The sequence below is a fragment of the Engraulis encrasicolus genome, chromosome 5 (assembly GCF_034702125.1).
Source record: "Engraulis encrasicolus isolate BLACKSEA-1 chromosome 5, IST_EnEncr_1.0, whole genome shotgun sequence".
Taxonomy (NCBI): domain Eukaryota; kingdom Metazoa; phylum Chordata; class Actinopteri; order Clupeiformes; family Engraulidae; genus Engraulis; species Engraulis encrasicolus.
In genome coordinates, this window is record NC_085861.1 from 50,179,583 (window position 1) to 50,202,905 (window position 23,323).

At 44.5% G+C, this 23,323-nt stretch overlaps 1 protein-coding gene across 1 annotated transcript; it reads left to right on the plus strand.

Annotated features, from left to right (window-relative positions):
- The first annotated feature begins 1,201 nt into the window (after positions 1-1,201).
- On the plus strand, positions 1,202-23,002 carry wdr26a (WD repeat domain 26a). The gene is made up of 14 exons (XM_063199633.1): positions 1,202-1,919; positions 2,786-2,885; positions 3,141-3,197; positions 4,475-4,611; positions 6,945-7,042; positions 9,118-9,274; positions 13,419-13,557; positions 14,691-14,831; positions 17,679-17,798; positions 18,377-18,522; positions 18,749-18,827; positions 19,966-20,095; positions 20,629-20,823; positions 22,317-23,002. The coding sequence occupies exons 1-14, from the start codon at positions 1,615-1,617 to the stop codon at positions 22,337-22,339; spliced, it is 1,827 nt and encodes a 608-aa protein (XP_063055703.1). The 5' UTR covers positions 1,202-1,614; the 3' UTR covers positions 22,340-23,002.
- The last annotated feature ends 321 nt before the right edge of the window (positions 23,003-23,323 follow it).

Genomic DNA, 23,323 nt, shown 5'->3' on the forward strand with positions numbered 1-23,323 from the left:
TGCAGGGAAGCAGACAGAGGGGGACAATGGGGTCTGTTGTCCTGGGCCCAGGTAGACAGGGGGCCCAAAATTGGTTCCTCATTACATTGTATGTATTGGATGGGGGGCCCTTTCAGATTACTTTGTCCTGGGCCCGGAAAAAGCTGTCAGCGGCCCTGAGTACATGCTAATGTTAATAGGCTACCCCTGTAGGTCAGTGTGCACCTCCCTCAGCCATGCCCAAAATATGGAGTGAATGTCCAATAGTCTATTCTTTTACTACATCCCCCTCTGCTACACTTGCCCATGAACTATGTCCATATCCCCTTTACCTCTAAGTGATATTTTTCTATTATAATTGTGTGTGAGCACCTTCAATTTGGAAAGGCTTATACAGGGAATGTGAATCTCATGTAGGCCTAGAGGTGGACGGTGTACTGTAAAGGAATGGGCCATTCAGTGTGTTACTGATGTGAGGGAGGTGGGTAGGCCTATGTTAGCGACTTTGCAATGACTGGTCTATTGCTTTGTGAAATTAAATTGCATATGAAGGCATAGCATTGGTTGCAGTCTTGTTTTGCCTGGGCCAGCGCAGGACTTTAAAGTAGGCCTAATTTGTTTTGTTTTGTATTTTTAAAGATCCTTTGTCATAATAAAACAGCACTTTGAATGATCTCTGTTACCTTGCCTATATGTGTTTCCATTGATTTGTAACCCCTTTGTGTCATTCATTTGAATTAATTGTACTCTGGAGTTCACTGAATAAAATCAAACAAGACAATGTTGGTGTTTCCCTTGGTTGTTTGTTGCCCAGTATCCTATGCCTATGCCTAGGTCTGGATTCGTTATCTCATTGTAAATCAGTCTGATCAGTGTCTCACATCTGGAAAACCATTATGCAACTTTGAGGTTCATGCCTCCATCATTGGAACACCTGTTGATATGACTGCAGAATGCTATAGGAACTTGGGAAAATACCGGTAGGCTACTTGTAATCCAGATAATAGGAAAATAATCACGGCACACTGAATAACTACATTTTGCTGTGTGTTCGACTATTGTTTTTTGTTTATTTGTTTGTTTTGTTTTTTGCAGTGAATGATAATTAAGCTACCTGACCAGAGATTTTGATAGGAAGGAATCTAAACTCTCTGACCTGACCCTTTTGACGTTTTATCATGACCCGGACGCCAGGTGGTGTTGCACTTTCCGGTGACGTAACTGCGTCTAGGCTGCCATAATGGGGCTGCAGCTGTTCAGAGAGCAACAATAACAAGATCGGCAAGCTTCTGTATGTACACACAGCCGTAGATACCCCCTCACGAGCACGATTTATGTGGCTTCGATATACCGTTTAACAGCCCGAACCACAGGCTTCTTGTGACAGAGGTTCCCGGCAAGATAACTCTGGCCTCCGCTTCCTCCTCTTCCGACTCGGAAACCGGCGGAGCTTCGCCGCCCCCGCGGAAGAAACACCGTTTATCGGTGGCGGAGGGAGCAGGAGAGACCGGGGATCCAAGTGGGACATCGGGCCTCTCTGCGGTTGTTGTGGAACTCTCTACTTTTGCTTCCAATCCCTCCGTGTCAACCATCCGCTTTAACCCATACAATACCAACGACATCAGCATAACTAACATGCAGGCAAACGGGGCAGGACAGGGACAAGACTCGGAGCTGTCCTGCCTAAATAACACCCAAAACGGCGAATCGGCGTCCACTGGGGAAGCGCACTCAAATGGCCTTATAGCCACAACAACAAACAATGGAACTGCAGTTAGTACCAACAATGGTATTGTGTCCACGGGGAATTCAGACGTTTCTAATGCCACAACTTCGAATTCAGAGCCAGGTTCATCGATGAAAAAGAAGAAGCGTCTCTCGCAGTCTGAGGAAGATGTCATTCGACTCATAGGGCAGCATCTACACGATTTAGGGCTGAAGTAAGTAGTCAGCTAAGTTAGCTTGTTGCCTGCTAAACCGTGCCCTTCAAATAAAACACTTACAAATGTAAACGCATCTGTAGTACAGATAGCAATTTCATCTATCGTACTCGAAAGAACCAATCTCTGGGAATGTCATGTAATGACATTGTTTACATTTCGCGAACATGGTGACAGGAGCCGCTGTAGAAAAACACAAGGGTCCATTTTGCAAAATGCAGTCGCCTACTGGTTGCTCGCCAGCAACATTAACAATATTCTGAGTCGCCAACAACCCTGGCATGCATTGAAATCCAATCTCGTTCTGCTTTTGATATGTTTGATATTTTCTGTTGTGTCGACATTACAAATCAAGTCCATCAAGAGCGACAGTTGAACAACAACAAGCCACTGTTTGTCAGCCTGTGAGCCACACTAATCAGTCATGTGAAATCGATCTGATGTTTTCGTCACAAAAAAATCAGGGTTTTTTTCATAGTGCTTCGGTGAAATGAGTCGATCTGTTTATCATTCCTTTGACCAACCGAATAGTATCTCAGAATGTTTGACCTGTCAAACTTCTTATGGATAAGGATTCTTGACCTGTCAATTTTCTTCACCGTATTTACTCATGCAAGTGCCAAACTCTTGTTTCTTATCATGAGTCATTTCTGGAGTGTTCGTTTCCCCTCCATGTTTACCATCATGTTCCCTCTATACACTGTAGGCTACTGTACATTGTATAGGCCTACATACATACATAGACATATTATAATTTTTATCAATATGTGTGTTATTGCCGGGTATATATGCAGTTTATAAACCTGATCAAAGCACCTAGATGAATAAAAAAAAGTGTATCCCGTGCCTTTTCTGTTGTTATGCAGTCAGACGGTGGACCTGTTAATGCAAGAGTCAGGCTGTCGCCTGGAGCACCCCTCCGCCACCAGGTTCCGCAGCCATGTCATGGAAGGAGAGTGGGACAAGGTAATGAAGGGGCTAGTAGCTTGCACTGTCCTGGTCTTAGGTATTTTGCACAGGGTGAATGTAGGTATGGCTGCACTTGGATGCATATCTTCTGTACTTTAAAACATTTGATGATGTGTCATGCAGTCAACCAGGTATGACATGCCATTAGCATCTATTAGGCAGACTTTTTTTAGCTGAATAATGTCTTTCTGTCTCCTAACAGCTGCACTGAGACAATAACAATGTCACTGTTTTGGTTGTTTCTCAACACAGGCGGAAAGTGACCTCAATGAACTGAAGGCACTGATGCACTCGCCAGGGGCTATCATGGTAAGCACTCAAGTTCTAGAACCTTCCCCATTGTTGACTGTGTTCCATACTCCCATGTTGTTTCCTTTGTCCATGTAGAACTCTTTTGGTTCCGCATTACCAGAGATTCTTCAAGTATAGAGATATGCCAACAGAATAGGTTTCTATGGGCACCTAACGCGACCAGGTTCCGGTCTGCCTAAAGGGGCGTGTCATAATGCTCCTACAATGAATAGAACAGTCCTTAGGTCTGCCTAGGTCTGCCTAAGGGGGGCCATAATAGAACCAGGAAACAATGGGCCAATGTAACCTCTCTCTCTCTACTCTCCTCGGCATTACTGTCCAATCATTAGCAGTCTAGAATTATAATGAACACATCAGTGCACACACTCCATCTCTGTGTACAGTATGAGCCCACATTGTTTCCAGCACAGTGAACAGAAATGACAAAAAAACCTGTTTCAGTCCTCGCTTGGTTGTGTAGCTTCAGTGCAACATGTTGGCCTTGTGTGTGTGAGTGAGTTTCGAGTGTTCCTTGGACCATACTCTGTGTCGTGATCATGTGGAATTTTCTGTGGTCTCTTTGGCAACAATGATTTCATTCACAGTTTGCCGTCACTTCTCCCCAGTGCTTCAACTAGATGAGCAGAGTACTAGATTACGTGTGTGTGTGCGTGCGTGCGTGCGTGCGTGCGTGCGTGCGTGCGTGCGTGTGTGCGCGCGCGTGTGTGTGTGTGTGTGTTTTCAACCACATTGGTCTATGTTGTGGTCATATGGAGAAGATACTGTGGACTCACTCGCTCCCTTGCTTCTACTGTATGTGCAAAAATAGTTTTGATCCCCCTACCCCCCACAAAGTGGGCCCGTCCGGGCTGTTAACTTCATGTGAAGCCTTTTTACTCCCTTTATTTTTTTGTTTTCTTTACCCATACGTGACATACGTACACTATGTTAGACTTATGGGGTGGGGCAGTTCAGGGCCTGGTCCCTTGGGAGGTGTAGACCCCTGTTACAAGGGGACCAGTGTGCTCCTTCATTAATCCAGCTTGTGTGTGTGTGTGTGTGTGTGTGTGTGTGTGTGTGTGTCTCTCTCTCTCTCTGTCTCTTTCTCTCTCTTTCTTTCTTTCTTTCTTTCTTTCTTTCTTTCTTTCTTTCTCTCTCTCTTTCTTTCTTTCTTTCTTTCTCTCTTTCTTTCTCTCTTTCTTTCTTTCTCTCTTTCTCTCTTTCTTTCTTTCTTTCTTTCTCTCTTTCTCTCTCTCTCTCTCTCTCTCTCTCTCTCTCTCTCTCTCTCTCTCCAGCGTATGAAGTTCCTGCTGCTGCAGCAGAAGTATCTGGAGTACCTGGAGGATGGGAAAGTGCTGGAGGCGCTGCAGGTGCTGAGAGCTGAACTCACCCCCCTCAAGTACAACACAGAGAGGATCCATGTCCTTAGTGGGTAGGTTTGGCCCTACCGTGGCACAAAATGGTAGGGCACTCGTCTGCAATGCGGCCGACCCGGGTTCGATTTCCACCCCGAGGTCCTTTGCCGACCCTTTCCCGTCTCTCTCTCCCCACTCACTTCCTGTCATGACCTCCACTATCCTGTCAAATAGAGTCAAAACGCTCTTAGTGGGTAGTACAATTAATCTGGGCTGCCTGTTGACCGTTGCCAGACTTTGGTCAAATCTATACACCACAGATGCGAAGCAGAATCAGAAACCATGAATATGCAACGAAATATTAGTTTAGAATGCCCAACAAAGTTCAATTTTCAAGAATTTGTTAGTTTGTACAGAACATTTTTGAGTTCCCAAAGACAGATGTCAATGTTGCTTTTTTTTTACTTTACATTTCTTCACTTTCTATGCAATATTCTAAAATGTAATTACTTCACCCAATTTCCTTGCTTCGAAATAGAAAGTGCGGTGTCCCCAATGTATTTGAGCTCATGAAAGTACAATTTATTTGAAGAATTTTGACATTTACTCACCTTTGTTTAAGACACCACTATTATTTTGAGCCACAGTATGTCCTTCAGATAAGCTGAGGCTGTTCAGGGCTACCGGTCCACTGGTTGCCAACTCGATAAATAGACGAGTAACATGGACCTTTCATTACATTCATTCAGTACATTCATTAATGGCTGTGTCTTCCAAGGTCTCTGTTGGCTTTGTGTTGACTGAATAGATTGAATACTTCTTGCCACTTTAAAGGGTTAGTTTCATAGAGTGCATTTAGCACCGCTGCAAGGTCTCATACTTTAGTGAAAGTCTGTAGTGAAACTTTAGGTGTGTAGTTGTTGATGTAACTCATAGTGAAAGAGATGTTTTGTCTTTTTGCACAGAAGGTCAATAGCAGATTTGGTTTTGATACAACCATCCCCACATTTCACAGAATGAATATTTATTTGACCCATTTTAGCCTGGAGACACATACGCTGCATTCAGTCTCTTGAGATTTGAGGGTTTTTTTAATTTTTTTAAAAATGTGGGTATGTTAGGGCTGAATGAACACATTCTAATTCTAATCGCAAGATGAGGATCCTTGCTTTGAAATGCAACTTATTTCATGTTTGTATGTGCTTTGGAGGCTGAGATATTTAGGATTTAATAGGCAGAAGGCACCCTTTTCCAAAAAGGGCTTAGGCTAAAATGGGTTAATCTAACTTGACTGTTGTTCTTGTGTGTGAAAGAGAGGTGCAAAAACGGTTAAACAGTAAAGCAAATGATGCAGAATATTGAGAGCAAGAACAAGATGTTGGAATCCTGTTACCAGAGATATGCTGATATTTAGCTCTTTTTCTCAGTAAAATGCATTGTGCCCTACGATGGTACTTCTTAGACAGACAGCGGAAAGTAGGACATGTTCAAGGAAACTGGGCCAAGCCCACCATCCTGGTCCACTGCTCATGTTCAAGCCTGTCATGGTTTTCTGTGCGGAGTGGACAAAATGGTGCCGTGGATCTAAGTGAGATCTATGAGTCTGCTGTTTAAAATCATAAAATTGATGATTGGATGGATGCAGCTTGCCTAAATGCAAGGGTGAATCTACAAAAGTAATGCCAAAGGGACTGCATTTATATAGCGCCTTTCCACTCCTCCGAGCAATCAAACCGCTTTACAGAGTATGCCTCACATTCACACATTCACACACCGGTGGCAGTGGCTGCCATGCAGGGTACCACCCTGCCACCAGGGTGATTATTATAGTGTTGAAATGTGTGGGTGAATCAGCTCTGGTTTTCAAGGGTGAATTCTAATGCATGTGTTGTCAAAATGGTGACTTCAGATGATTTAACGATGATGAAAGGCAAATATGCTTCCATAATGGGCAGAGTGGATGAGAATCTGATTTTTAATCCGTTTTCACCTTAGGCACCTACAAAAATGTCTGCTAAATGCCTAAGCCCTTTTTGGGACAAGCTGCCCCCAGCCTATAAAAATCTAAGTATCTCAGTGTCCGAAGCACATTGAAACATGAAATGAATCTGCATTTTGAATACCAGTGTAGAATAGAATGGGTGAATCTGCTGTCCAAATTTTATTTAAAAAAAAATAATAAAATTTAAAAAAAGATGTCACTTGCTCTCTAGCCTGTTTGTTTTGTTTTTGTGGAATTAATGGGTTTTTTTCTATTTTTAATATAATCCAGGACAAATAATATCTTACTTTATATATACAATAGTCACATTAGCTGTGGTTGCACCATTTGAAACGTCAGTGAGCTAAGTGTTGTTGTGTTGATGTGTGTGTGTGTCCGCTGTGTGCTTCCTGTGCTGTGTTGTGTTAGGTATCTGATGTGCAGCCATGCGGAGGACCTGCGGGCCAAGGCGGAGTGGGAGGGCAAGGGCACCGCCTCGCGCTCCAAACTACTGGACAAGCTGCAAAGTGAGCATCGCACTACACACTGTTCTCTTACAATGTTGAATTGTAACTTTGTTATTAGTTTTAATCTCTCTCTCTCTCTCTCTCTCTCACTCACAATCTCGCTCTCTCTCTCTCTCTCTCTCATGTACGTGCATGTGCACATGCAAACGTACACACACGCGCTAACCCACCCACACACACAAATCCAACTCTGCAGTCTTTGAGTGCTTTATTTTTCTTTAATTGTTTGAGTACTTTTGAATGAGGTTGCTTTCAAACAAGCTGTGATGTCATACTTTGCCTTTTGAAGTTGGTAAGAGACTGGGCTTCACTTAATTGTTGCATCTCCACCACCTCAACATTCCTCTCTCGTCTTTGTGCGTGTGCCGCGCGGCCGGATTAAAAGTAAGAGCCAGCGGCACAGTGTTCCTGGGCACCAACCATTTTCAACCAGTTTAGGAGCGCACCGTATGACACAAACGTTACTTATATTCCTTGTATAGCGGGCACCTGTGAGGTATAGTGCCCAGGGGCACCACATTGGCTTAATATGGTCCTGTGCGTGTGTGGCGAAAAGGAAGAAAGGATTGCACACGAGCAGAATGCAAAATCAAAACTGTATTATAGTTATTCTCAATTGGTTTTGTATATTTCTCACAACAGAATAATGATTCTCAAAAGTCTTTGTTCAATTGTGACTTCCTGCTGTTACCTGTGCACATGATAAGTGAAGATTTTCTTGCACACCTCCTTGGTCAGGTGCGTAGGAGTGGAACCCCAAAGTCACCAACGTTAGATCAAAGAAAGCTCCCGCACACTGTTCACATTTGCATGGTTTAATGCAATGTTTCGGTCTACTGACCTCCTTCAAGCAATTCCTGCTGTTACCTGTGCACATGATAAAATCAGTTTCTCATTGTTTTTGGCATATAGTAAATGCTTTCGTCCACCATGACATGGTTGTGTACAATTCTCAGTGATTTCGTACATTATCAATTGCTTTTGTCATATCACTCAAAAAGCTTTGTCACTGAATACATGAAACTATCTCACCCCAAAACATTTAGGCCCTAGGTCATAGTATAAGTCTTGACATGCAAAATGATTTACCAAGCTGTCATAATGTGTTAAGCACTGTACAGTATAATTTCCATTGCATTTTTGTCTATAAATGTGATCTGAATTGGTAAATTGCTCGCAGGTAAATATTGACTCTCTCTAATCAAAGGCAGTAGAAGGGCAAGAGAAAATAGGCATGCAATACAACAATAGGCACTGTACTGCATTACATTACTCTATGCCTCATGTGCCCTTTATAATTACGCTCCACGTAAAATTACAATATTTCCCTATAATTTCACAAGACAGTCAGTGCACTTTATACAGTATCAGTTTGTTGTTTCAAATTTATTTTGCTTTACAGTTCTATATTTTTTTCACATGGGCCTGCAAGACAAGTAAAAAGGGGTGGTAGAGGGCGCATTTTGACACCTCAACCAGAGTTGGCTATTTTTTCTATTTTGCGATGAAAAAAACCTGTCAATAAATTGGCCATACTCTAAATGTATATCTAGTACAATCTTATCTGATCAATGTAATATAAAGTCGAATTTACAACATTTCCTATCCAATCTAAATAACATTTCGCTTCAGAAAAGATCCTCAAAAGTGTACTAGTCAATTGACAACATGACAAATCGATTTGACTAGCTTGTCCATACACTATGACACAATGACTAACCATTCTGCTGGCACTGACACGTTCATTGACACAAAAACTGGGGTTTTAAAGACAAACTAAGGTTTTGCAGGTCATCCACGGTGTTCTGCCATTTGTTAAAGCTGTTTTGAGAATGAATATTATGTTTTGCAAATCGCGAGAGAGATTCGAGAATTGTACAAAACCAATTGAGAAAAACTGCAAAAAAAAACCAAAAAAGTACATTAAACCGACACACAAGGGACAAACGTTTCGGGTCTAGCCCATCATCAGTGTTCCCAGTTTGGGAATGTGTGTGTTCATTTGTCTGTGTTTGTATTTTATGTGTGTTTGTATTTACAAGTGTCTCAATGTGTATGTGTGTGTGTGTGTGTAGCGTACCTGCCCCCATCGGTGATGCTGCCCCCTCGGCGGCTGCAGACCCTGCTGTGGCAGGCTGTGGAGCTGCAGAGGGAGCGCTGCCTCTACCACAACACCAAGCTGGACAGCAGCCTGGGATCCGTATCACTGCTACTGGACCACGTCTGCAGCAGGTACATATATCGCACTACACTACTCAACACCACACTACTCTACACCAAATTACGCTACACCAAATTACGCTACACCACACCACACTACTACTTTACACCGCACCACACCACACTACTACTTTACACCGCACCACACTACACTACTCTACACCCCGCTACTCAACTCTACACTACACCACTCTACTCTACCACAACACCAAGCTGGACAGCAGCCTGGGATCCGCATCACTGCTACTGGACCACGTCTGCAGCAGGTACATATATCGCACTACACTACTCAACACCATACTACTTTACACCAAATTACGCTACACCAAATTACGCTACACCAAATTACGCTACACCACACCACACTACTAAGCTGGACAGCAGCCTGGGCTCAGTGTCACTGCTACTGGACCACGTCTGCAGCAGGTACATACTAGATCACACCACACGACTCTACACTATACCACACCACACTACTCTACACTACACCACACCACAATACACTACACCACACCACACTACTACACTGCTAATCTACTATAACAACGCACCTCTACTACACACCACTGTACTCTACCACAGCACCAAGCTGGACACCAGCCTGGGATCCCTGTCACTGCTACTGGACCATATCAACAGCAGGTATTCACATTACATTATGCTTAGCTGACGCTTGTATCCAAAGCAACTTACACTTATTTAGGCTCAGGGTATTGGTAACAGGCCCTGGAGCAATGTGGGATTAGGTGCAGCCTGATCTCCAAAAATTCTGTGCTCCTGGACACGGATGTTAAGGACATGAAATCCGTGTCCAGGAGCACAGATTTTGCCAAAATTCCGTGCTCCTGAACACGGAATTGTTTTCTGTGCTCCTGGACACGGAATTGTTTTCCGTGATGGGCACACGGAAGTGCTTTCTATAGACTATTACCACAGCACTGTGTTAACTCTATCATTAGAAAATACATACCAAATGCTAATCCTAAACAAAATAATGCTATAGCAATTTAAGTTGTGCCCTGACCAAACCATTCCCTAACCTTAACCTGTCATTAAAGGCATATTTTTGAGAAATACCTTTTCCAGTTGGTTGCTAGGCTATCAAATTTGTATAATCAATGAAAGAAAACTAGCTTTGCCCAGACCAAAACAATCCCTAACCCTAGCCTGTCAGTAAGAAATGTTTTTTTTTTGGAAAAAATATTGGAAATTAGAAAAATCCTGAGAAAACACAAGACTCTGGAAACATAGAGCTGTGGGAGTATGAGAGCACTTCTGTGTGTCCATCACGGAAAATAATTCCGTGTCCAGGAGCACAGAATTTTGGCAAAATCCGTGCTCCTGGACACAGATTTTGTGTCCTTAACATCCGTGTCCAGGAGCACGGAATTTTTGGAGATCATGTTGCTAGGTGCCTTGCTCAAGGGCACTTCATCCATGGATGAAGGTGCTGGTAAGGATGGGATTTTAACCTGCAACCTTCTAATCCAAAGGCCAGCGCTCTAACCACTGAGCCAATGGCTGCCCCATGGCTTCACCACGCACACAGCATCACAGCATAACACACCACACTGCTCTTTACCGCAGCGCAGCGCACCACAGTACTGAACACCGCACCGTACCATGTCCATATCCCTGCCTCTTGACCACTGCTGCAGTAGGGAGTAGGGGTGTAAATCACAGCCTCCATGACGATACGATTCAATATCAATATCTTATTGTTCGATGCAATGTGATTTGACTATTTTTTGAATGCCCCACGATACGATAAAATACGATTCGATTAGACTTTTTTCAATGACTTTTCCAGTTCTATTTTGTTATGGAGCAAGGGCATTGGGCAGGGACCAGCGATTCCGTTATTTTCGATAGTTAAGAATGCCCCATGATACGATGCGATTCGATTAAATCGTCAGATTATATCGCGATATATTGATACGTTTGGATTATTATTTACAGCCCTAGTGGGGAGTAGGGACACAGTAATAAACTCACCATGCCACATTGCACCATGGCACCACTTCACACCATAGTGCTCCACACCATGACACACTATAGCTCTAAACCACTGTCAGGGTGGCTTGCTGCCTCTGTCCACTGGGCAGTCTGTCTGTCTCCTTGTCTGTCTGTCTGTCTGTCTGCCTTTGTCTGTCTGTGTGTCTGACGGGCTGACTGGCTTACTGGCTGACTGGCCAGCCGGCCCTGAGCATACTGTCTGTCTCTCTTTTCCTGTCCAGCTATTAATGTCATTGTCTGTCTGTCTGTCTGTCTGTCTGTCTGTCTGTGGTTGTAAGATGGTTACTTCTGTCAGCTTGCCTGGCTGTGTGTGTATGTTATGTTTGTGAGATTGTGTGTGTCTGTGTGTGCGTGCGTGTGTTCTTTTGTGCTTGTATGTGTGCTTTTCATTCGGTCCGTTCGTCTATTTGCCCAGCAGACCTTGGTTCTGTTTATCTGTCTGCCTGCTTTGTGTGCTTTTCTCTCTCGGTCTCCCCCTTCCTTTCTTCAAGACAGCTTCTTCAATGTGTGTTTCAATCTCCCTGGCTGCCGGTCTGTCTGAATGTATGTTTGCCTGTGTGAGTGTGAGTCAGATTGGTTCAGTCAGCCTGTTTTTCTGCTTGCCTAGTGCCCCCCCCCCCACCTCTCTCTCTCTCTCTCTCTCTCTCTCTCTCTCTCTCTCTCTCTCTCTCTCTCTCCATCCCTCTCTCCCTCTCTCTCTCTCTCTCTCTCTCTCTCCCTCTCTCTCTCTCCCTCTCTCTCCCCTTCCGTCCCTCCGGCTGCTTGTGTGTCTTGCAGCCTCTTCTGTCTGTGGCTGCCTGTGTGTTTTCCAATTGGCTCCATGTGTCTATGAATCCTGTCGTTCCTATCTGAGTGTTTGTTTATTTATTGCCTGTGCCATTCTCTCTCTCCCCCCGCCTTGCTCTGTGTGCCTCTCCCGTCTCCGTGCTGTGTCCTTGTCTGACTTCTCTTCGCCCTCTCCCAGTGCTGTTATTTGTTCCCCTCCACACATTGGTGTCTTTCTATATATTTCTCTCAATACATCTCTCTATCCCTCTCCTTGTCTAGCACCCCCCCACCCCCTCTATAGATGCAGCCCTTCCTCCTCCTCCTCTACCCCTCTCTCCTTCTCTCCTCTCTCTCTCTCTCTCTCTCTCTCTCTCTCTCTCTCTCTCTCTCTCTCTCTCTCTCTCTCTCTCTCTCTCTCTCTCGCTCTCTCTCTCTCATGCCCCCCTGTCCTTCTCTGTCTCCCCGGCCGTCCCCATCTGCCAGTGAGAAGATCTGCTATTTATAATAAGTCTATTTATAAGGTTTGTTATGGTGCAGGACAGGCCATTACTGGGGGGCTGTCTCTCCCAGAGTGGCTGTGTGTTTGCGTGCCGTGCGTGCGTCTCTGTTCAGGCAGGCAGTGGTTCACTTCTTCCAGCTGTCACTACTGAACTCTCTCCAGAGTGTGTGTGTGTGTGTGTGTGTGTGTGTGTGTGTGTGTGTGTGTGTGTGAGCGTGTGAGAGCGTGTGAGAGTGTGTGTGTGTGTGTGTGTGTGCATTGACTGCTGAAACCTGGAAACCTTTCCAAGTTGAGTTGTAAATTGTGTATGTGGGTGTGTGTTTATTTTGTGTATTGTTTGTTCGTCTGCTGATTTCGCTGCAGATTGAGTCTTAAATTTTGTGTGTGCAATGCATACATGTACACTGTGTGTTTGTGTGTTTTGTGTATTATGTATTGTGCATTGTTTGTTCAACTGCTGAAATCATTCCAGATTGAGTCCTAAATTGTGTGTGTGTGTGTGTGTCCGCGTGTGCATGTGCGCGTGTTGTAACTGTGCATTGACTGCTGAAACCTTGAAACCTTTCCAAGTTGAGTTGTAAATCGTGTGTGTGGGTGTGTTTTGTGTGTTGTGCATTGTTTGATCGACTGCTGAAATCATTCCAGATTGAGTCCTAAATTGTGTGCGTGTGTGCAAGGCGTGCGTGTGCGCTTGTGCGTGTTGTAACTGTTCATTGACTGTTGAAACCTGGAAACCTTTCCAAGTTGAGTTGTAAATTGTGTGTGCGGGTGTGTGTGTTTTCTGTATTATGTAAATGCATTTTTTGTTCAACTGCTGAAATAATTCCAGATTGAGTCCTAAATTGTGCGTGCCTGCGTGTGTGTTCTCTCCAGGAAACAGTTCCCGTGCTACACGCAGCAGATCCTGACAGAGCACTGTAATGAGGTCTGGTTCTGCAAGTTCTCCAACGACGGCACCAAGCTGGCCACCGGATCCAAAGACACCACGGTGATCGTCTGGCAGGTGGACTCGGTGAGTCTTTCTCTAACTACTCTCCTCTGTCCTCCTCTCTCTCCTGCTGTCTTTTGCATTGTGTGCGTGTGTGTGTGAGAGAGAGAGAGATTACTGTCGATGTCTTATTTACATGTTTAGTTTAACTGCACCTTGGAGACAATTAAGTACACTTGACATTTTTTTTTACCCCTGACCCCGTTCCCATTACTCACTGGACATGACATCAAAAGCAAAGAATGTCAAATCAATACAAAACATGACCTCCTACCAGTGAACTTATTTTGGACCTATGCTGCTGATTTATTTGCCTGATTATCATCATGACTTTCAAAAATTATCATCATGATTTCGAGACTTGGTCTGACCAAGATCATAACAACTAACATTCTTAAACGGCATGGTTGACCCACCTACCTTGGTTTGCTACTGGTCGAGGGTAGAACAGGCTGAGCCAAAGTTTAAACCAAACATTTCTTAGTCCCCAATAGAACGTCTCTGCTTAAACCACGTCACTGCTTTGAACACATCTCTACCCAGAACGGTTGGAAATGCTCAAAGTTGATTAGTTCCTGACAAAGTGGGTGGAGTTCCCGCTGTAGCGGGATCCAGATTCTACCTGAACGAGCTCCTGGCCTTAGTGAGTGTTTTGCTGAGCCAAAGCCGTTGCATCACCACTAGGGCGGAGCCTGGGTTCTGATTTATATGAAACTTGCAAAGGGCCTTGACTGGCCCTCATCCTCATTGTCTTATTACTGTGTCAACATTTGTATGTGTGAAGTCCCACAGAAATTATGCGACAGCAAGACAAATAGGCCGACTTTAATGAAAGAAAAGCTCAAATTCAATTGCATAGCTCCTCCACACTTCTCTCCTCGTCTCTGATGGTGTGTGTGTGTGTGTGTGTGTGTGTGTGTGTGTGTGTGTGTGTGTGTGTGTGTGTGTGTGTGTGTGTGTGTGTGTGTGTGTGTGTGTGTGTGTGTGTGTGTGTGTGTGTGTATGTTTGTGTGTGTGTGTCTGTATGTTTGAGTGTGTGTGTGCGTGTGTGTGTGTGTGTGTGTGTGTGTGTGTCTGTGTGTGTGTCTGTGTGTGTGTCCGTGTGTGTGTCCGTGTGTGTGTTTGTGTGTGTGTGTGCGTGCGTGTGTCCTTTCTAGGAGACGCACCAGCTGAAGCAGCTGAAGACGCTGGAGGGCCATGCCTACGGGGTGTCCTACCTGGCCTGGAGCCCTGACGACACCTACCTGATCGCCTGCGGACCAGACGACTGCGCTGAGCTCTGGTTATGGAATGTGCAGGTAACGGGTGGGGGAGTGGAGCTGTGTGTGTGTGTGGGTGCGCGTGCATGTCTGTGTCTGTGTGTGTGTTGGAGGACTCTTCATCTTCACTTTTCTTCCACATATATGCTGTGTGTACATACAAAAGGATGCCTCCTGCATATTCATCTACACAATCAATTGGATGACAAGTACCAGATTGTAGTGTTTGAAAAGTGCGTGCGTGCGTGATTATCACAGGCGCCATTCCTAGACCTTTAGGGAACTGAGAACCATGAAAAAAGCAGTCCATGTGTGTAATCTATATCGTCACTCTCAGGCAGAAACTCTGTATAACTACACTTTTCATTATTTTTCACTTATCAATTTATAAATCACTGTTTTCTAAATAAATAATCGTGTCAACATTTAAGTTGGTTATTAAATAATTTATCATACACATATACTCATGGAGAGTAACCAGTAGCACTGATTTGAATATTATAATGAATAAAGAACGAATATAAAATAAAATAAAATAAAATATATATAATGGGGACACAAGGTGTCTGCTGGATGGTGAAGATATGCTTTTGGTGTGTGGTCATGAGTTGTACATGTACCTGTAGACCAGTGGCGACTCCTATTGGAAGCTAGGGGAAGCACAGCCTACTGGAACTCAGCTCAAGACGAACCATATTTATCGATCAATATTGTCAAGATTCTATATACTGTATTTTCATTAATGCTACATTTAATTTCAAGCGGGGGCAGGTTAAAATTGCAGTTCTTTTAACATCTCTAGGCTATGATTTCTACCACATTCCCTCACGAGTGCATGATTTTGTTTGAGGAGTAACCATGGCGACGAGCAGTCTTCTGGTTCGGCTACTGACGTGTATGAAGGGAAGCATGCATACAGCAACAGCATGTTGCTTCACCTGAGCTCTTGCCGCCGATTGATAAAACATTGAGGAGCATTGGCCAATCAGAGTGCGGCTGTAATGCTGTGCATTGTATGGAAAAACTTCCTGAGTAAATTTTAGACGGATGCGCTTCTCCTGGCTTTCTCGCAGTGATTGGAAGTTGGCTCTAATAAACCCGCCCTAAAGCTGTTGACCACCAATATCAAATAAGTATTTTGTAAGAGAGATGACACTTTACCCGCGCTGTTCTTCAGTCTCATTCACGGACAGTACAGAGTTTTATATTGACACCATGGAGAGCAAAAGAGAACATGTCTTGAGATCGGTGTTGGGATTCCTACAGGGACGGTATTTGGACCATACAGTCTATGATTTGCAAAGGAATTGGATAGGCGATTTGATGAACCTAATTCGCAGAGTGCTCTCGAGAGGCAACTGGTGGGTAAGTCATGTTTAGCTTGCTACTTGTAATAGCACCGCCGAGTGCCTCGATGTTCAATGCGGTTATGGCAAATTATGTTGTCGTAAAGTTACTGAGGTGCTTTTGTTGTGTGCGCGTATCCCACTGTCGGTTGTAGAGAATAGAGGTGAGAGCTGGTGTTTTTGTGCTGTAATCAAGGACGTCTTATTGGCTGTTGTTGTGGTCAATGCGGGATAAAGTCATTCGTGGCAGATGGACTGACCCTAGCAGGCCAACAATGTTTTGATGGTTTCAGTATTGCGCAATATTTCCTGGCTGTCGTCACGAATAACAGTAGGGCGCGTGTGACAACAAGCAGGGATAGAAAAAGACAGCGCATTTGTTGTTGTTTAAGTTATTATTCTCTTCTGTCGTGCAGAGGGCTGGGCTGATGGGGATCTGGACTACGTGGAAACTCTTACTATTTTGTGACGCTTGTCTGTTAGGCTACAAAAGGTCTCCGGTTTTGTGGTGATGGACTTGCACTGGAATGGTTGGTAGCCGATATCTGAGAGCATATCCGAGGTTTTAGACTATGCAACCTGTCCCTTCTCTAGTGACCCCTTGCATCGTGCACATCTCAAAACAGTTTGGGATTTTTTTGTGGGGCAAGCTTGTGTCTCTTTTACTTACACGTTTCACTTGCTGCAAACCTCATCATGGCATATTAAATAGAGCTAGGCAAGAACTGAAATCCATGCCTATCGACACCTCTTATTATGCTGACGTCACCTGCGCTATTCTGTATAGTGCTTCCCCAATCAAAATTTCCACCCACCGCTACTGCTGTAGACAGTAGAAAACAAGCTGGTCCCCTTCAGAGAGACTGGGCCTAGGATGACTGGAGCACACAGGATACGTTTTTGTGCTATTTTACTGTGGTGCGAGCATGACTTAAAGTTTTGAAGCAAAATGCGTCTTCATCAGAGTCCAAAAAGAAAATTGGGCACTTTGAAGGTCATTACTGCACTAATTTGAGTACTCCCTGAGCAACATTTATCAAGTCAAAATGGGCTGTCACTGTAGCGGACAGCTGTTGGACAAGGTGTGCTGAGAGTGTGAGACAGACGTCTAGAGAGCTAGATTACACTTTGCATTGCTGCTAGCATTCCAGTGTACATTCCACTTAGCAAGCCCTCACTCTCCCAGACAAACACAGACACATGTATACACACTATACACACAATATCACTCTCATACACACATTCACATTCACATTCACACTCTCCCTCGTGTCTGACACTCACTCACTCACTCACTCACTCACTCACTCACTCACTCACTCACTCACTCACTCACACACACACACACACACACACACAAACACACACACTCTGTCTCTGTCTCTCTCTCTCTGTCTCTCTCTCTCTGTCTCTCTCTCTCTCTCTCTCTCTCTCTCTCTCTCTCTCTCTCTCTCTCTCTCTCTCTCTCTCTCTCTCTCTCTCTCTCCATCAGTCATACCCACTCTCCTCTTTTCTCTGTGTTGTTGTTGTTGTTGTTTAGACAGGGGAGTTGCGGACTAAGATGACCCAGTCTCATGAGGACAGCCTGACCAGTGTGGCCTGGAACCCTGACGGCAAACGCTTCGTCACCGGGGGGCAGAGGGGACAGTTCTACCAGTGTGTAAGTAGATTACACACGCAGGCCACGGTTTAACCAGTATGAATTAGGGATGTCAACAATTTAAAAAGTACTCAACGTTAATCTAGTTTAAAAAATAATCGCAATTGATTGCCAATTCGACTGACGCAAGACCCATGTGAAATGGGCATCTGAAGAGTGTGAGTGTTTTAGATTTAATAGTTAGTTTTAATAGTTTAATTGTTTTTTGGGAAACATTGAGATTTCGGGGAGAAAACGCAGCTTATCAATTAATTGTCTAATTGAAAAGTGGATCGATAAGGTCCATCAACTAACAATTAATGAGTTGATGGATAATTTGCATTCCTGGTATGATAGGGCAGTCCCGCCAGTCTGTAATGTCTGTGTAACCATTCTGTCTATCCATCAGAAATGCAAAACCATGATTTAAGTCGTTAAAGGACAACTGTACCAGTTGATCAGTGTGTGCTTGTTTCTGGGCGTGCGTGCGTGCGTGTGTGTGTGTGTGTGTGTGTGTGTGTGTGTGTGTGTGTGTGTGTGTGTGTGTGTGTGTGTGTGTGTGTGTGTGTGTGTTTTTGTGTGTTTGTTTGTGTGTGTAGGACCTGGACGGTAACCTGCTGGACTCGTGGGAGGGCGTCCGTGTGCAGTGCCTGTGGTACCTGGCGGATGGCCGCTGTGTTCTGGCCTCTGACACACACCAACGGATCCGCGGATACAACTTTGAGGACCTCACCGACAGGAACATGTGAGTGTGAGAGAGGGTGTTTGTGTGCGCGTCCGCCCATGTGTGTGCGTGTGCGTGTGCGTGTGTGTGTGTGTGTGTGTGTGTGTGTGTGTGTGTGTGTGTGTGTGCGCGCACGTGCACCTGCGCATGCTGCTACTGTTGCCATGCCAGTCCATATGGCACGCAACACGAGAGTGTGTGTGTTTGGTAACGTGTGTGTGTTTGTGCGCATGTTTTGTCTCCACAGAGTCCAGGAGGACCATCCCATTATGTCCTTCACTGTGTCGAAGAATGGGCGCCTGGCTCTGCTGAACGTAGCCACTCAGGTAGGTGCTGCACCTGAAACACGTAGCTTTAGAACAGTGATCATTGATAGCCCTTTCCCGCACCTAATCGCAAACCTGCTGGCATGTTCACGCCACAGATCTTAGCGGTCGTGAACTGGAAAGTTGGTTCGTAATCCAAACCGAAAAATACTTTTTCTCCACGAAACGTGACGAAAATGTGGACGGCACCACGTCCATCCAGGTAACACAGTCACGTGCGGAAAATGTCAGAGTCTGGCATGGGCATCAGCACCATTCTGGAGTGTGTTTCTGGACAGCGTCATTGCTAATTAAGTTAGTAACTTGAAATGCAATTTCCCATTGGCAACCTGCTAAATTGCTAACTTGTTAGCAACGATGATTTCGAGAAACGGATCCTGGTCGGTCTGAAAACAGTGTGTGGAACAGATGGCTTGCTGGCAGGAGAATGTGGAATTATAGACTATGTAGACAGTGTTCCATGGGAGCCATCTTGTTAAATTGATTGCGGCAGGTAACCGGTGTAAAGAGTAAAGATGATGATACACAGGGCAACTTTTTGAGCAATGTTGCTAGGCAACAACATGATCGTGTCTTCATTTTCTGATGGAGCAGCAGACATTTTTGGCATCATTCTATCAAGTTGTCTTGACTAACGTCCAAACATCATTTTATGGCATCGTTGCCTAAAAGTGTAGGAAAAAAGTAGTCTTGTGTATTATCACCTTGAGATTTAGATAATTAATGGTAGTTTCCAAAAAGTGGAATGGATGCTAGTCCATAGTGCTAGTGGAATGGATGGGTGGGACTTTTTTTCATATCGCCCAGCAGTGGTAGTTCCAACTAGTTCCTAAACCAGGGGTGTCAAACTCATTTTGGTCCGGGGGCCGCATACAACCCATGTGGACCTCAAGCGGGCCGCATTAGTAACATCATCGCAATAAAATAGCTGTGCAGCACAGCACATTTATGAGGTAAGTAAGATATCTTGCTGTGTGTGTGTGTGTGTGTGTGTGTGTGTGTGTGTGCGTGTGCGTGTGCGTGTGCGTGTGCGTGTGCGTGTGTGTGTGTGTGTGTGTGTGTGTGTGTGTGTGTGTGTGTGTTGGGAGTGCGTTAATATATAATGTTGACGTGCGTGTGTGTGTGTGTGGGTGGATAGGGAGTGCACCTGTGGGACCTACATGACCGTGTGTTGGTGAGGAAATACCAGGGGGTCACTCAGGGCTTCTACACCATACACTCCTGCTTCGGAGGACACAACGAGGACTTCATCGCCAGCGGTAGTGAAGGTACACACACACACACACACACACACACACACACACACACACACACACACACACACACACACACACACACACACACACACACAGCCTCACCACATTGACCCCAATTCGGATGTGGTTGTGTTGTGTTGTGTTGTGTTGTGCTGGTTTATTTGTGAGAGGGATGTGGTTGTTTCAGTATGGGTAAACTTAATATGCTGTAAATATTAAAATTGAACACTGAAATATTTTGTTTGTTAATATTGATGCTGACGTTAACATTGATGTTCACATACAAATATCTGTGTGTGTGCGTGTGTGTGCGTGCGTGCGTGCACATGTGTTTGCATGCGCTCGCTTATGTCTTGATGCGTGTGCCATGGTGTGTATGTGTGTGTGTACTCTACGTAACCTTGTGCTAATGTACAAAAAAACAACCCTACTTAGCATCAGCATCTGTTGGCTATGATTATGTCCTCAATTGTAAGTCGCTTTGGTTAAAAAGCATTTGCCAAATGCAATGCAATGCAATGTAATGTAATGTAATGTGTCAACAGACCACAAGGTGTACATCTGGCACAAGCGTAGTGAGCTGCCCATCGCGGAGCTGAGCGGCCACACGCGCACGGTCAACTGCGTGAGCTGGAACCCCGCCCTGCCCGGACTCATGGCCAGCGCCTCCGACGACGGCACCGTCCGCATCTGGGGGCCCGCGCCCTTCCTCGACACGCAGGAGACCGAGGGCCTCAGCGGTACGCACATCACTTCCTGTGTCACTCCTGACGTCACTCCCACTGCCACTATTACAACATTTGCTATGAGTTGCTTTTAATTGTGCATCACTTGTGGTTTGCTTTGAAAAGAGGAAATACTCAAAGAAGTGAAAGGTTGATGTTACAAGACAACATTCTCATTAGTAAATTATTCATTTATAACACTAACTCAGTAACATTAAAAACAGTAGCTGTAGTTGGTCATTAATCTTTCACTTTCACCAAGACTTAATACTTAGTAGTTACCAAGGCTGGGCGATATGACGATATCTATAGTTATCGTGATAGAGAAGTGTCTGTCATGCACTTTCTCCTCAATTACTACAAATTTTATCCATTATTACAGCTAATATACAATTTAATATATTTTAATAACATTCCGTGGTGTCATGTACGCTTTAAGTTCATATAACTGTAAAAAGAAGAATTAAAAATATTAATTTTAAAGAAACATTTCAGAAAGTTTTGTGACTCGACACTAAAAGAGGAAATAAAGGAGATAAAGTGATATAAAGTAATCCATATCATAATACTTTTTTTCATATCGCCCAGCAGTGGTAGTTCCAACTAGTTCCTAAACCAGGGGTGTCAAACTCATTTTGGTCCGGGGGCCGCATACAACCCATGTGGACCTCAAGCGGGCCGCATTAGTAACATCATCGCAAAAAAAACGTAAAGCAGAGGATTAGTGTTCAGTACTATCACGTTTTAAATGTGTTGAATATGTAGAAAGCAATGCAATACTGAAAATCCTATGCAACATTTCCTTGACTTCATTCATTCATTGCCAACCGTCAATGAATTAAATATGGGACCGTTCATTTTTGCAGGGGGTCTGGGGGTTTCCCCCAGAAAATAATTTATTTCTTAGATGTAATTTCCCTCATTTTCACGCATTCTAACGTCCCGTTTCCAGTTTCAGCTTAATAGGAACCAATACAAATCCAATTATATTTATTATTTAATTACAACCAATACCAATACAATACGAATAAGAATTATTAACATTTTATCTCTATATATGAGGTCTATAATATATGATCTTTATCAAATGCCTGTTACAGTACAAATTCACCATTTATAATAGAAGTGTGATGTGCACTTTACTACATATATACAGTATAACAGAGGGACCATTGGGTTAATGTCATGCAGGTCTCGATTTTGTCCCGATTGGCGTAATTGCGCATTTCGGTTATTTCATTGAAAAAAAAAAAAAAAAAATTTTTTTTTTTTTTTTACATTCGGGCCGGATGGAACCCTCTGGCGGGCCAGATGCGGCCCGCGGGCCGTATGTTTGACACCCCTGTCCTAAACAGTGCTATTATCAGTGCAGTAGAGTATGCTGCTGCTGCTGCTGCTGATGCTGATGATGATGATGATGATGATGATGATGATGATGATGATGATGGTGGTGGTGGTGATGGTGATGGTGATGATGATGTGACAGCCTCTTCCCCTCTCGCCTCCAGAATGCTGCAACATGGACAGCTGATGGTGACTCTAAACCTCAAGGACCTGCGGCGTCCAGAGCTTCGAACAATGTAACGCACACTACATAGACTATAGCAGCATTGAATCAAGGCTAATGCCAAGGACAAGAAGAAAAGGATGAGGAGGAGGATGATGATGATGATGTTGATTAAGACTATAATGAAGAAAAATGGCGGCCATGTTTTCAGACGTCCCTCTGCTGGAAGTGCAGAGCGGCGACGTCCAATGGAACTGCTAGACTCGTGACTTGAACGGAACACTCACTCCCCAGCCCCCAGCGACCTGCGCTTGATTGGTCAGTTGGTCCGGCTGGCTGGCTGGCTGGCTGGCTGGGAGAAACCCAGTGCGGCTCATCACTTTACTTTACATCAATGCTGGTGGTGGCGTTTGACCTTTGACCTCGACCTCCATTTGACCCCTTGCCCCCTAAGCGTCCCCACCAACTCGCCCTATAACTCCCCTCCCTATATCTTCTACCCTTTTAGTGGTGACACGCTACCCCCCTTAAATCCCAAATCCCAAACCCCGACCCCACCTCACCCAACACACTTGAACTACGCCACCACTCGTTATTTATTGCTCATTATTTATTATTGTCGTGGGTGGATCTGACTGGATCCAGCCTTGAGTTGGTGTTGTGGTGGTGGACACACACACACACATATACACACACATATACACACACACACACACACATATACACACACATATATACACACACACACACACACTCACACAAAGTAATCCACTATGTCACACACTTTATTAACTTTATTAACTGATTTTACATTTGTTTGTTTGTTTTTGTTTGTTTGTTTTCTTGCAGCAAGCTAACATTCTATCCTGGTGGCTCTTCACATTCATGCTTTGCTGCCTTTGCGTTTTTCTCCTGCGGGGGTTGTGGGGTGGGAGTCGGGGCGGGGCGGGCGGGGTGGGTGGGGTGGGGGGTTGGAGGGTTGGCCAGAAGGAACTGAAGCAGGTGGGG

Coding starts and splice junctions, on each gene's coding strand:
- wdr26a (XM_063199633.1), top strand. CDS start 1,615: ATGCAGGCAAACGGGGCAGGACAGGGACAAGACTCGGAGCTGTCCTGC. Junction 17,799..18,376: donor GGGGACAGTTCTACCAGTGT/GTAAGTAGATTA, acceptor TTGTGTGTGTAG/GACCTGGACGGTAACCTGCT. Junction 18,828..19,965: donor TGCTGAACGTAGCCACTCAG/GTAGGTGCTGCA, acceptor GTGGGTGGATAG/GGAGTGCACCTGTGGGACCT.